The sequence below is a fragment of the Python bivittatus genome, unplaced genomic scaffold (genome assembly GCF_059951505.1).
Source record: "Python bivittatus isolate LINGU-HERP-01145 unplaced genomic scaffold, Pbiv_v1 ctg000020_np1212, whole genome shotgun sequence".
Taxonomy (NCBI): Eukaryota; Metazoa; Chordata; class Lepidosauria; order Squamata; family Pythonidae; genus Python; species Python bivittatus.
The window spans coordinates 62,913,349-62,928,117 of NW_028277030.1; the positions used below are offsets into that span (position 1 = coordinate 62,913,349).

Genomic DNA, 14,769 nt, shown 5'->3' on the forward strand with positions numbered 1-14,769 from the left:
CGCTCCCATGGTCACGTGATCAAATTTTGGGTACTTGGTAGCCACCTGCACTTACAACCCCAGGGGTGCTTCAATTCCCCCCACCGATCTTTCTGCCCTCCACCTCTGCCCTTTTGGCTGTCCTGCACTCTGCTGGCCCTGCTGGCCTACTGGCCCTTCGCCCCCACCTCAGGTTCCAAAACCTCGCAAGAAAGCTGCACACAATTTGGGCAAGGGGCAGGTGTGGCCTCAGGAAGAAGGCCTGGTGTGGCCAGCAGCTGCCTTGTGAAGGGCCAGGACAGGCTTGCTTCATCAGCAGCAACAGGAAGAAGATGGCGAAGGTCAGCTGGAGCAGCAAGGCCAGCAGGGGTGGTAGAGTGCAAGGCAGCCAAAAGGGCAGAGATGGGGGGGGGGAATAAGTGGGTGAGAAGAGTTGAAAAAGAGGCAGTCTCTTACCTTGCCAAGGCTTGGGGCTGGGAGGAACCAAACCAAGAATGGCTCGGATTGGGGTGGGTCCTTAGCTAATGACCAGTGGAATTCAGTTCATGATGAATGACGTTATGACAGGAGCCAGAGGGCAGGCTGTTTCAGGGGAAGACGCCCCCGATGCGTTATACCGGTGGCGAGTTCCAGCCCTTGGAGCTCAAGCCCAGACCCTGGTCAGCAGGCCTGCAGAGGCCCGGGCTTTCGGCTGCTGCTGCTGAATGCCAGGTCAATCAATAATTAAGCCCCCCTTATTCATGACCTTATTGGGGAGGAGCAGGCCGACCTGGCATGAATTACCAAGACCTGGCTGACCCCAGAAGGGGTGTTGCCCTTTCAGAACTGTGTCCAGCTGGGTTTAGGGTTTGGCACCAGCCGAGACCCCAGGGCAGGGGGTGTGGCAATGATCATCCAGGAATCTCTGTTGGCCTTCAGGGGCTCTGGTCCACAAGTTGATGGATGTGAGACCCTGTTCCTGAAGTTGGGCACATGGGATCAGTTGGGGTGTTGCTTTTGTACCAACCTCCCTGCTGCATAGCAACCTCCCTGCCTGAGCTGCTGGAGGCCATCTCGGGGTTGGCAGTGGAGTTCCCCAGGCTTATGGCCTTGGGGGACTTTAATCGTCCCTGGGGCCAGCCTCAGAGGTAGCTCGGGAATTCATGGCTACCATGGCAGCCGTGGGCCTATCCCAGGTCATCCATGGCCCGTTTCAGGATAGTGGTCACACTCCAGACATGGTTTTCTTGTTGGAGCAGTGGCAGCGTGATCTGGTGGGGGATTTCATATTATCCCCTCTGGCATGGTCAGACCACTCCCTGGTGGCCATCAGATTCTCCTATGCTGCCCCCTTCCACAGGGAGACGGGACCTATTCAAACGGTCCACCCCGGTGACTGATGGACCCGCAAGGGTTCCAAAGGGAGCTGGGGGTCGTTCCTGAGGCTTTGCTGCACGGTCCAGCGGAGGCCCTGGCCGCAGCCTGGAATAAGGTGGCTGGGGCCTTGGACAGGATCTCTTAGCCCATTGGCCCCGGCACTCCCTGTGGTTTACGGAGGAGTTAAGGGAGCTGAAAAGGGCTAAGAGATGCCTAGAGCGCCTCTGGCGGAAAACTAAAGATGAGTCCAACCGAACACAGGTTAGAGCTGCTATTAAGGCCTACCTAGTGGCAGTAAGGGTGGCAAAATGTCAGTATTTCTCCACTCTTATTGCATCCTCAGAGTGTCACCCAGCAGCCCTGTTCAGGGTCACTCGGTCCCTCCTGGGTAGGGAGGGCTCAGAGGACTACTTACAGGGCCGTGCAGAGGAATTTGCGGAACGCCTGACAGATAAAATCACTCAGGTCTGTTCTCAGTTGGAGCCCAAGCATGAGGCGGGTCCAGTGGAGTTGCCTGGGGAGCGTTCTTACCCAGTTATCTGGGAACAGTTTGACCCTGTTGGCCCTGAGGAAGCGGACAGGATCCTCAGGGCTGTTAGTGCGGCTACCTGTATTCTAGATCCTTGTCCCTCCTGGTTAGTTAAAGCCACCAAGGAGGTGACTTTAGGGTGGGCACTGGTGGTGGTCAATTCATCCTTGCAGGAGGGGGTGTTCCCAAAACCTTTCAAGGCGGCTTTGGTCCACATCCTCCTCAAGAAACCATCACTAGATCCCACCCTTCTGGATAATTTTTGTCCAGTCTCCCACCTTCCCTTTCTAGGAAAGGTGGTGGAAAAGGTGGTCACGCGGCAGCTTCAGAGGATCCTGGAGGAAACAGATTATCTGGACCCCTATCAGTCAGGGTTCAGGCCTGGTTATGGGACAGAAACAGCATTGGTTGCACTTTTCGATGATCTCTGGCGAGAGCAGTATGGGGATAGTGCAGCCATCCTTGCTCTTCTTGACCTCTCAGTGGCTTTCGATACCATTGACCATGGTATCCTTTTGGGTCAGGTGCAGGAGTTTGGGCTGGGTGGCACAGTACTGCGCTGGTTCGGCTCCTTTCTCCAAGGCCGGACCCAATCGGTGTTGATAGGGAGCGAGAGGTCCAACCCACGGCCCCTAGTCTGTGGGGTGCCTCAGGGTTCAGTGCTTTCGCTGCTCCTATTTAACATCTACATGTTAAATAGATGAGCATTAGATGAGATCATCCAGCACCATGGGATGAGGTACCATCAGTATGCTGATGATACCCAATTATACATCTCCATCCTGGGTGACCTAAGTGATGCTGTGGCTATCCTGTCATGGTGCCTGGAGGCTGTAGTGGCCTGGATGGAGGACAACAGGCTTCAACTGAACCCTGGTAAGATGGAGTGGCTGTGGGTATGGGGAGCCTCAAGATCTAGTAGTTTATCCTCTTTGGTTCTTGACGGGGTCGCACTACCCCAGACAGATCCTCCTGGACTCAAGACTCCTGTTTGAAGAGCAGCTGGCAGTCGTGGCTAGGAGGGCCTTTGTATAACTTTGTGTTGTGTGGCAGTTACCCCTCTTCCTCAATCAGGAGGCCCTCCACATGGTCACTCATGCCCTGGTCACCTCCCGGTTGGATTACTGCAACACACTCTACATGGGGCTACCCTTGAAGAGTATCCGGAAGCTACAGCTGGTGCAGAATGTGCCGGCGCAGACAGTTCTGAATGCCCCTAGGAGGGCACATAAAACACCACTGTTATGCGAGCTGCATTGGTTGCCAGTTTGCTTCCGGGTCCAATTCAAGGTGTTGGTCATCACCTTTAAAGCCCTTCATGGCACAGGACCAGGTTATCTGAGGAGCCGTCTCGCCCGTTATCTCAGCCTGCCCCACTCAGCCCAGCAGAAGGGGCATGCTGCAGACCCCACCAGCCACGGAATTTCGACTGGTGGGATCTAGGAAGAGGGCCCTTTCTGCTGTGGCCCCTGCTGTATGGAACAATCTACCTCCCAAGGTGCGGTGTGCCCCCCACTTTCATGGCCTTTAGGAAAGGTGTGAAATCCTGGCTATGCCAGAAGGCCTGGGGGCCAGATGGGGGCTCACATCAGTGGAAGTGGCTTGTGGGGTAATTGATTTAACCCCCTCCCCGGTCATCTTGAATGTCTTTAGTAGTTATGTATAGGGTTTGTTTTACAGTGGATTTTTATGGATTGAGTAATTTAATTATTTATGGGGTATTTTAATTGTTTCTGGGCTTTTTGATTTTTAATTGTGAGCCGCCCAGAGTCACCCATTGGGGGAGATGGGCGGCATTCAAATTTAATAATAAAAAAAATAAAATAGGTGTCAACTGAGACTGTTGTTGCTAAGCAATGTAGTCACATGACATTGCACTTTACAACCACATCGCTTAGTGACGGAAATTCCAGTCTCAATTGCTGTCGTAACTCAAGGGCTACCTGTATTGTGTTTAAAAAAACAACATTGCTAATGTGCTTGTATTAAACTGTTGCCATTGTTGGAATGTGCTGCTTTCCCCAACTACTCTCCATCACTGCTAATATAAATATTTATGAATAATTTATGAAAGCCATAATCACTCAAGAATGTTGGCTAAATGGGTTCCTTTGATGAGAGGTTAGATGATGCAGAATCTATTTGGTTCTTCTGAGGAACTTTTGACACTAAATAATTTCTATTCATGATTGAGGATTTGTTGAAATGTTCTGGATGCCAAGTTTAGTGCATTCTGTCATGGGGTTTTTCTAATTCACAGGATTTAATGCACGACATAGTGCAAAACATCTCTTGATGCATGTTTTCTTTATTAAGATACCAAAACAGCATTGGTTTTCAGTTCTTGCAGCCTAGTTTTGCAAGTGTAATTTACAACTAGATAATTGCATTCCATTGTTCCCTCCTTCCTCTGTCTACTTGGAAGATAATCACAGAGGTATGAAATATTTTAAAGGATACTTTTTTGCTACTGAAAACGTTTGCAAGTGGTAACATTAGCTGAATTTATATGAACCTATCTATAACTCTAAGAACTCTATTTCTCTTTAGAGTTAAGAGAGACTGGTCAACATTGCCTCTTTCAGATTGGCGGTGGCTTTTGTCCCTAGCTGGTGGAATATGCTCTCCCTCTCTCCCTTTCTGGCTCCCTCTGGGCCCTCAGCATTGGGTAGTTTTGTCCCTCAGATGGTGCCCTGCTCCATTTCTGAGAGTCTTGCTCCAACCTCTCCTTAAACCTGCAACCCTTCAGCTATGTAATCCTGCTGACCCTCTAAGGTTCACCAACCAATGTTGCTTTTATTAAAACCACTAACACCATCTTCAACAGCCAACACTAAATCCATCTTGGGTTACCAGCCATCACACCTCCCCAATTCTCTTCCCAGCAGACTTTGTTTTTTAAGTCTCTACCTTCTTTTTGTCAGCTCAGCAACTACCCCTCCATTCTCCTGTGATAACTTAGTTTTCCATATTTCTTTTTAATCTCTCCTACTCTTAGTTCTAAGCTATCTCTTCTATTCTTATCAGTTAAATTAAAACAAAGAGTTTGTTTGAGTGCTTGGGGGATAAGTGATAGACTCACAGGAAAGCATGGAGTCCCACAGGATATCACAAATTAATTTTGCCTTAAACTTCCCATCCCCAAATGTACAAAACAAGGCCCTTCAAAATTGGCTCAGTCTTTTACAGCAGTCATCTCCTGCAAGCCCTGGAGAATGAAAAATAAACTCATTGCCCCACACCCCAAAGTTAATAGCCTACTCTATTGTTAGTATGCCTGTGATATATTTACTTCTGTTTCAGTTTCCTCTATTGATTTATTAAAATGCAACATTTCTTTTCAGAGCTTAACTGTAATTCCTTTCTGGATAAATTTGGCAATATAATGTGCTTTTTTCCATTTCTCCTGTTGCATACAATTCATATGGCTTAAGTAATCTAGAGGCATTACCCCTGAAGCACCTAATGAAATGCCCACATACGATTTTTGACTGACTTTGTTAGTGCAGGAGTTTCCCCTGTGGCATAAGGATGGATTCAGCAAGATTTCTTAGTCATCGCGATTCCTACAATATAGGTAGTCCTTGCTTAACAATGGTAACTGGGACTGGAATTTCCATTGCTAAGTGATGCAGTTGTAAAGCATGCGGTCCCCAGTTACCATCATTAAGCGAATCACCATGGGTCATTAAGCGAGGACCTCACATGACCCTGACTTCCTGCTGGCTTCCCTATTGACTTTCTTGTGGGAAGCTGGCAGGGAAGGCCATAAATCACAATCACGTGACCACAGGGGCGCTGCGATAGCCAAAACCTGGAAGACCAGTTGTAAGTACCACTCATTCAGTGCTGTCACAAGTTTGGTTGCTAAACGAGTGGTTGTTAACCGAGGACCACCTGTGTAGCAAACTACTCAAGCATTGGTGTAAAATAATGCTGTGGTTGGCATCCATATTCAACCTGAACTGGAATTTCAAAGGTGTGCTTTTGTCTTCTGTCTAGATTATCAACAGCCTATCATGATAGGAACTGGGACAGTTACCCGACAGGGGTCTACTTTTAAACCAATGGATACAGAAGATGAGAAAAAATGCCTCTCAGAGAACAGGAACCATTACAATTGCCCACAAAGAGGAAATCACCATGATTATGCATTGCCTTTGACCAATCAGGAACCAGAATACGCCACTCCTATTATAGAGCGATGTACAGGAATTGAAAATGCTTTTTCTTCAGAGAATTGCTACAACATTCCCACTGTGTCTTCTTTCCCTTCTGGAACTTTTCCTGCCTTATGCAAGACAGATGGCAACAGTGGAGATTATCAAACACCACAAAACATTAAAGAGTACGATAAGCCTAAAATTAGTATCTTGCCCATGGTGGACTATAATACTTGCTATCAAAAGCCCCAGGCCAAATCCCTGACAAATGAAGATTATTCAACACCTAGATATGACCTCAAACCAATAAATCAGACTGTAGTGACAGTGCTGTTATAATCTAGAGTTCATGAAAAGCACAGGAAAGGATCTACGAGAAACTGATTTTGTACAAGGATACTGACATTTCTGCAGAGTGAAAGTGAGTGATATGCCACTTTTTCTTCCTTCCACCATGAGAAGCCTTCAAAAGGAAGTGTGTAAGCAGTGGATTCTCCACAGCCGAATTGTTGGTGCTCCGTTTTAATGTTGTGCAATGTGTACATACCTTTTTAATTTAAGAAAAATAACTTAAAGTACCTTTCATTTGTTGTCTCTGTGTACATGAAAACACAGTGCACTGATTTCTAGGTGGGGCAGTATTCTAAATTCAGATAGTGAAGCTAGTACTCATTCTTGGAAGTTCTTTCATATTTAGAATGGATAGTTCAGTAAAAAACATACGTATTTAAAATGTTTGCACTTCCCATACACAAAGATTCTGGACTAAGAAAAAGTGTTTTGCAATTTATGTAAACTGAGTGATAGCAGTCCTTTCTTTTTAATTTATTTTTGATAGTCATGTGGAAGATAAGGTACAGAACTTCCATGACTAAAAAACATAACTCTTCACTCCTGTAAGATTTCCATAGGCACTGCCTACATATTATCAAGTATACATCCATGATTGGTAAGTGTTAGAAAGTTTATTTTTAAATGAAAGTTTAGATTCTCAGGGAATAGAATTAGGCACAACTTCAATGGTATGTTACATTCCTGTACTCCCTCAAAATGTCACAGAATGTATAGTGCAGTTAGCATCTAAACATGAGTTGTCTATATATTTGAACCTAATCTGGCTTGTTTTCCATGCTAATGTAAGCAAAATATGCTTATTTCTTCTTTGGAAAATATGGAAAAAAATAAACTGCCTACCAAGGTTATGGAAACTGCTAAAACTAAATGAGCTGATTGCATCTTTATGATCTTCATTCTTGGGCGGGGGGGGGGGGGGGCGGTGCTTTCAAATTAGCTTTGACTCCTGGCAACTGCCTGGACTAGTCCCTGTAGTTTTCTTGGCAAGATTTCCGAAGTGGTTTGCATTGCCTCCTTCCTATGGCTGAGAGAGAGTGACTGGCCCAAGTCATACAGCTGTTTTTTTGTGCCTAAGACAGAACTAGAACTCATATTCTCCCAGTTTCTAGCCTGGTGCCTTAACCACTACACCAAACTGGCTCTCTCATTCTCTTAGGTTAGTTTTATTCTTTTAATATGTATATTTTAATAATATATATAATCTATAGTGATAGAATGAACAGAAAGCAGTATTTTCAAATCTGCTATTACAGACTAGCATATAAACCAAAGCTGCAACTCAGGGCACATACAAACGCATATTTATAAATCCCAGACCTATTTCTGAATAAATACGCAGAATGTGCTATACATTGCTTTCATGTAATAAAACCTATATTTTGTATTCAGAACTTTAGATTCTATTTCTTAGCAGCTGAAACTTAAAAAAAAAATCTATTAATCTCTAGAATTACTATCACTCAGAATAGAGACCTGCACAGAGATTCAGGTTTGAAGGGTAAAATGCAATTCAGGATGTACACATTAACACCTGTTTGGAACATCTTAAACCATATACATTTTTTCTCAAGATGATGCTACAGCTGTGGAGTGCAGCAACCTGCTTTAGGGTATCCCGAAATGGTTCTATAGAAGCTCCAATCATATTTTCCTCTTCAAATTCAGATTTCTGGTCGGCCCTGTAAATTAAGGCTGTGACTGTGTGATAGACTGAGTCAGAGACTACCATGATAATTTAGCTTAGGAGAATACAGCCCAGGGAGATCAGCTGATGTCTCAGTGTGTTGTGTGAACACTAAATTGAATAAACCATGAGTGTTTTTTTTTTTTTAATATATTATAAATTTGGTTTCTCCTTCAAACTTTTGGGGAATGTAATTTCCATAATTATCAGCTAGGATGGAGGGTTGGGGAATGTGCTACTGGATTGTACAATATTATCCATCAACAAATCTTCCCATAAAACAATAGATACTATATAAAATTTCCAGACAAAGCTAAACCATGGCACAAATCCATGAATTCAGAGCCCAGAACAATTGTAGTAAATGGATAATTCAGAGTAGATGGAAATAATATTTGATCTGCTCTAAGACATCTTCGTTCAGCTAAACTGCTTTAACGTCTGATATAGAGAATATTCTCATGGTAATCTATGTAGAGAGGTTTCATTTGTTGGCCCATCATTTATGCAGCACTTTGGAACTTTCCTCTGAAACAGTAGTATTATCTCAATAGAACTACACTGCTAATTTATCTTTCTTGCATCATTTGAGAGAACTATACAAAAATATTTCATATTCAGTTAAACCAATAGGGGTGGGGATTCAATAACTAACACCGTGGTGGAAAAACTACCCTAGTCAGGCTAGACAATACTATGTAAGTGCGCCATTAGTTTCCAAATACTGAAACGTTATCCTTTATTTCTTCCTTGGAGTACAATCCTAAAGGTTTCAGTCAGGCTTATTCCTGAATAGATGGATACACAATAGCACTGTTATTATGGACAATTATATTTATCCTGGACCACAGAATAGAAAGTGAATTGAAATAAAACTACTCATAAGGAAGTTTTAAAGCTTTTTTAAACTCTACGGTACACGGAAGAACTGAAATAAACATTCAAATGCCCCAACAACACTGAATGGTGTATGCAGGACTGTTGGATGTGTTCAAAGCTCAGCAGAATACACAAGCAGGAGCATGCCCGTTAATAACAGCGGTAGAAAAAACATAGTTTGTAACTAGCAGATTGCAGTGGTGAACAGCTTCTAGTATTCCACCTCAGCAATACAGAGTGCCACTTCAAAATGGGGTATCATCTCCAAAATTAGCTATGACCTGCTCGTGTCTGCTTTCTTGTCTGGAAACATTACTTTTTAAAAGTTAACACTTTTCTAGTTACAATACAAAGCTGAATTGAAATGGAAAGAAAAGTACTTCTGTAGTAAAATCATACTTGCATCAGTGTAACTTTTTATTATTCATACAGTTCATCTGGAAAAGACCTTGAGAATGACTATTGAGGACTAAATAGATAATCTGAGTGCTTATTTCAGCTTCCACTGGAAAAAAAAAAAGCTGTTCTCTGCTGATGCACTTCTCCGAGATGTTTGGTGATAAGAGCCCATAAATTGCTACCTAATAGGAAAGAATATGAAAGGTACCTCCTTTTAGCAGTCAGACGGCAACAGAAGCAGTAATGTTGGCAAAATTAAAAAAACAAAACATGGCAAGTGTGGTCTCTTCTGATTGTGACTGGGCAGCTAACTAGTTCTTACAAATAAGCAGTAAGAGGTAATTTGATTAAAGATTAATTGCTTGAAATCAAATCCTATGCTTCAGAACCTTTTGCTTTAAACGTTTTAGCTACATGCTTAATACTGGGCTTTGCTCTGGATTTTTTTTTTAAATGAGGCGAAGTGCATTAGCACTGGAAAATAAACGATGGACTTGCACCATGCTATAGATAAAATCTTACTCTCCCCACCCCACCCCGTTTAGGAAAAAGATCAGAACTACAGCAGAGAAGCTGAGCCTAAGCAACTGAAGAGCTACACTTGGGGACTGAGGTGAATATGCTCTGCATAGGGCTGTCCAGTACTCACCCAGAAAGAGCAGGTTTGCAGTTTGGGAGCACTCCTTGTTCCCAAGCCTTCACTGGATTTGCAATTGATTGCTATGGCAAGGAGCATGTTTGCACAATTACATCTAATGCACCAACTGTCATCCTGCCTGAGCCAGCTGGATTTAGTAACAGTTATATGTCTTGATTACAACCATCCTGACTATTGCAAGGCATTGTACGCAAGGCTGCCCTGAAAAAGCTTGCCAATATTGCAATTAGTGCAACATGAGGCACTCAGGCTGTTGACTATTACAAAGTAAAGGAAACGCAAGATGCCTTTCTGAAAGATGTGTGCTGGGTACCAATTGCCTATTGTCAGTTCAAGATACTGGCACTGTTTAAGCCTTAAACAGCTTAGAGCCTGACTACCTGTAGAACCACCTCTCTCAACTGGATGAACCTTTTGGAGACACTCCCCCTGCCAAAAGTTCATCTATCAGACATCTGGAAAAGGTCTTCTCTTGTGTCATTCCCAAGTGGTGGAATGTGCTAACCGAAGTTGCAGATTTACTGACAATGAATGTTCATATTATTTGCATATGGGAAGAGAATTTTAAGAGCGTTTGAATTAGGATGTGATAAGAAAAATTCAGAAGTTATCCAGAATTAAGCTGTGATGATTTTACATTGTTCAAAAAAGGTACAGAAGGAACATATGGATTATGTTTAGCCTAAATTGTACAAATTATCTGCCTAATCCAGCCTTTGCCAATTTGGTGATTTTCAGATCTGATAGACTCTTGTAATTCCCAGTTCACAGGGCTTTTGGCTGTGCTAGCTAGGGATTATTGGCAAGGCTTCAGATTAGGAAAGACTGATTTTTACCCCATCCTATCCTGACTGATAGATGCTTTTCACAATCTCACACTGAAGATGCTCTCATTTCTACAGTTCAAGACATTTTAAAGTGAATTAATTTCTAAATTAATTTATAAAATGCTGTAAGAATGTACATAAACATGCTTGCTAACAGAACCTTTACATATGCTACACCCAACCTGCAGTAGCTTATTCCCCCTTATATGTTAAGCTTTCCCCTAATGGGGGAAATCATAGAGCAAGCCTGAAATCACATGATTGCCACACACATTCTTTAATTCTGACTTGTACAGTCTAGATTATAAATTCAAGTGTTTTCAGAGATCTAGATTTATTCTTAACTCTGAAGAAAATGTTGCTCAAAAGAAATCTCAGAAGCATCTTTATTGCCCAGAGATAACAATACAGTCAAAACAACTCCTCTATCACAGACACCAGATGATGCAGCGACCGTGCCCATGCATAATCAAATGAGTATACTTGTCTCAAACATTTTATCTAAGAAACTACTATCATTTCAATGTAATACATACTGAAGGGTTTTTGTTGTTCTTCTTAGTAATCCACTGCATTACAAAAGCAGGCCAAATAAGAAGAAAAGAAAGCCACCACTTCGTATTAAGCTGAGGTGAAAATAACCTCCTAGCTTTGCATTACCTACAGCACAGTATAAACAGGCAGAGGGTTCCTCAAACATTTCAAACAGAAGTTTTTCCTGGCTCACCCAGAGCTGCCAGACGTTGAACCTGGGAGCTTTTGTATCCAAAAGATGTGCTGTCCCATTGAGCTGCAGACCACTGTTTGATGGTAATTTTTTTAAAGTGCATTTATGTCTTCAAAAATATGCACGTGGTAGGCTGTGAGCTTCTCAAAGGATGTATCTTTTAAGAAAATGCTGTTGCTACATTAAAGCCCAAGTTATCATATTGCTCAGTTAGCATCCAGTCAGAAACAATTATAAAGAAAGTGTATTAAAATCAGTATTCCCTTGACTGAGAATAGCAGCTTTCACACATTAAATCAGAGCTATGAAATAGGCACTGCTAAATGACAAATGTCAAGTATTTGGCATTTACACTAAATGTGGTTCAGCAATTTAGTAGCTGGCAAGAATATTGTATTCACTCAACTTTCTTTGCCAGATTACTTACTATATAGGAAATGTTTTACTGAAGAAAAGAACTATGAAATATCTGAGTTTCTGCATCTATGGTAAAATGGAATACATTTTTTATATTGCATTCAAAAATAACATGATGTTTTCTGGGGTTGGACAGATTCTAGATCATAGCTAAGCCCTACCAATTTTTTTTGTTGTTGTTGTTACCAAGGGTGGTCATTTTCTGTGACAATTCATCGAACACATTTGCACAAGTATCAGTGTGATCAACATTTTCAGTCTGCATCTGAATACTTAAAATATAACTGTTGGATACAACCCAAGTTGTTATACCTATTAGATCTGCAAAAATTAAATAAAGCTTAACTACAAACTGAAACACACACACAAGAGACTTCTCCACAAAGTAGGCCCAAAATGTTTGGTATGTTAGGGAGTAAATGTCCACTCAAGGATTGAAAATAAGTGTTTTTGCTTCACAATCTGTCAACAAAACAACTTATTCATAACAAATCTGGGCAATGCATCAAACATACTATCTTTAAATGTTTCGCAAAAATAAGCATAGCCAATACTATTATAGAAGGTGACCATAACTATTAAAATACAGCTTCTGAATAATTAACAATGAAAGAATCCTCACCACAAAAAATTAATACTACTTTAATAATTAATAATACCTAAAATGTTAGGTATGTTATTTTATTCTTCAAATTAGTAGTCATTTAAAAGTTGAGACCAATCTTCCAAGTAAGATATTCAAATTAATATTTGTAGAAAAATAGTACTATAGAATTAGGTAACCGATTATATGTTGGTGGATACAATTCTTACCAGAAATATTAATTTTAAGAAAACAAACCATATGCACTTTGATTTGTGTGGAAAGCAATGATCTAGGAAAGGTCACATTACCTTATAATTCCAAATATAATAAACAGGTCTTATTTAAGGTAGCTTTCCTGACTTATGAAACAAGCAAAGCTGTTTATCTTTCAATGAACCCATCTGTTTTTACAGACAGTTTGGTAAACATAAACATAGATAAACCAAACAGTGCAATTAAGTTTTATTGTAGGCATAAATCATATTGAGTTGAAAGCTACATAAAATATACAAATTAATTGATAGCATATGTTTTGTTCTATGTCTCTCTTACCTAGTCACTGGCATAGATGCTGAAACATATGCAGAGTAATGCAGAGTTTATCTTAAATTTCAAAGTATTTATCTGATAAATTTAAAAATATGGTATCATACTCTACTAATTCTGGAGTCTTTTACTATACTTAATCCTGGGCAAAACAAAATTGCTCTGAATTTGAAATCACATGTAATGTTTAATAACTATTTTAACTTAACCGAACAAACTAAATTAAGCTGAAGATTGTTTACTTATGCCCACTAAAAATTCAATGGGACCGACATCACTTCTAATATTGCAGTATTTGTTTTAGCCAAGCCTTCCCTTCTTCTTCCTCTATATATGACACCAAGCAATAAAAACATCTCCTTTCAAATCAGTCTTACGTCTATGTATTGAATTACTGGCCTCCTGCAGAAATCATTTCAAAAGGCAAGTAAGTTCAAAGAAAAACAGGGTTGTATCATATTTTTGTTACTGATTCAGATCCAAATCAGGTAGGCAGTTACACATGCAAAGGATCTCTGGCCAAATGGAAAAAGGAGTCACTGCATTTATGAAATTCAGTCTCCCCTCTCCTTTGGAACAGCTTACTCCAGATATCTGGACTGTCCCCTACTTACATTTTTGGAACCCATAAAAATGTGGCTCTTTAGAATGACATCTAGGGATGAGTAGAATTATGCTACCCCAAATGGTGCTACTTTGGAGTGATTGGTTACAATTGCATTAATTTTTTGCTTTTAATTTGATAATATATAGGAAGCCACTGAAAGTCTCCAGAAATGGAGTGGCATAGGAATTGCAGCAATTAAAAAAAAAAAAAAAACATTAAAAAAAAGTTACATTATAATGATGGCTTCTATTTAAGTTATTGATGCCTAAGCAACTTTCACTGCAATTAATACACTATTAACATCCAGCCTTTTCCCTATGAATTTAAAAATTCCTTTGAATTACAGAGTAAATGTAATTTAAATGTAAATGTTATAGATGAACATTGATAAATCAAAATTGAAAACCATCCAAAAGCTGCAACTGGTCCAGAATACAGCAGCACAAACAGTTCTGGGTGCTATGTGGTTCAGCCAAGGGGTACCCAAGTTGCTTCCAGTTGCTTTCCAGGTGCAATTCTTTTTTTTAAATATAATTTTATTGAAAGTAAAAATTAATATAAACTAAAATGGAAGAAAAAAGAAAAGAAAAAAGAAAAAGAGAAAAAAGAAAACTAAAGTGTAAAAAGAAAAAAAAGAAAAAGTAGAAGAATAGAAGAGAAAGAAAAAAGATATAAAGAAGTGGCTTCCAATCTTTACAGCAGTTATAATAAGTACAATTGTAAATTTACTTCTTTCTCTAAAGTTCCATCATGATTCTCTTCCTTCTATAATCCATTCTATCTAATTGTCAAAACTACAGATCATAAGTTCATTTTTTTCTATTTTACACAAAAAGTCCATAAGGGGTTTCCAGACAGCAATAAATGTAGATATTGCCTTTTCTCTAATATTTCCAGGTGCAATGCAAGGTGCTGGTTATCACCTTTAAAGCCCTACACGGCACAGGGCTAGGTAACAATGGAAATGCCTCTCCCTAAGGGTATCTGCCCATCCTACTAGGTTAGATAGGATGGGTGCAGTCTAGCTGCCCTCCCTTAGATGTTGCCATCTGATGGGA

The 14,769-nt window shown here is 41.0% G+C and overlaps 2 protein-coding genes across 6 annotated transcripts in view; one reads left to right on the top strand and one right to left on the bottom strand.

Annotated features, from left to right (window-relative positions):
- Positions 1-7,249, top strand: part of DCBLD1 (discoidin, CUB and LCCL domain containing 1) — a 38,700-nt gene extending 31,451 nt beyond the window's left edge. For all 3 annotated transcript variants that reach the window (XM_025169331.2, XM_025169330.2, XM_007432449.4), the window contains one exon: positions 5,867-7,249. In XM_025169331.2, coding sequence (XP_025025099.1) covers positions 5,867-6,366 — 500 coding nt within the window. In that variant the 3' untranslated portion in view covers positions 6,367-7,249. The remainder of the gene's footprint in view (positions 1-5,866) is intronic.
- Positions 1-14,769, bottom strand: part of GOPC (golgi associated PDZ and coiled-coil motif containing) — a 48,905-nt gene that overhangs the window by 9,972 nt on the left and 24,164 nt on the right. The gene's annotated exons all lie outside the window — the stretch shown is intronic.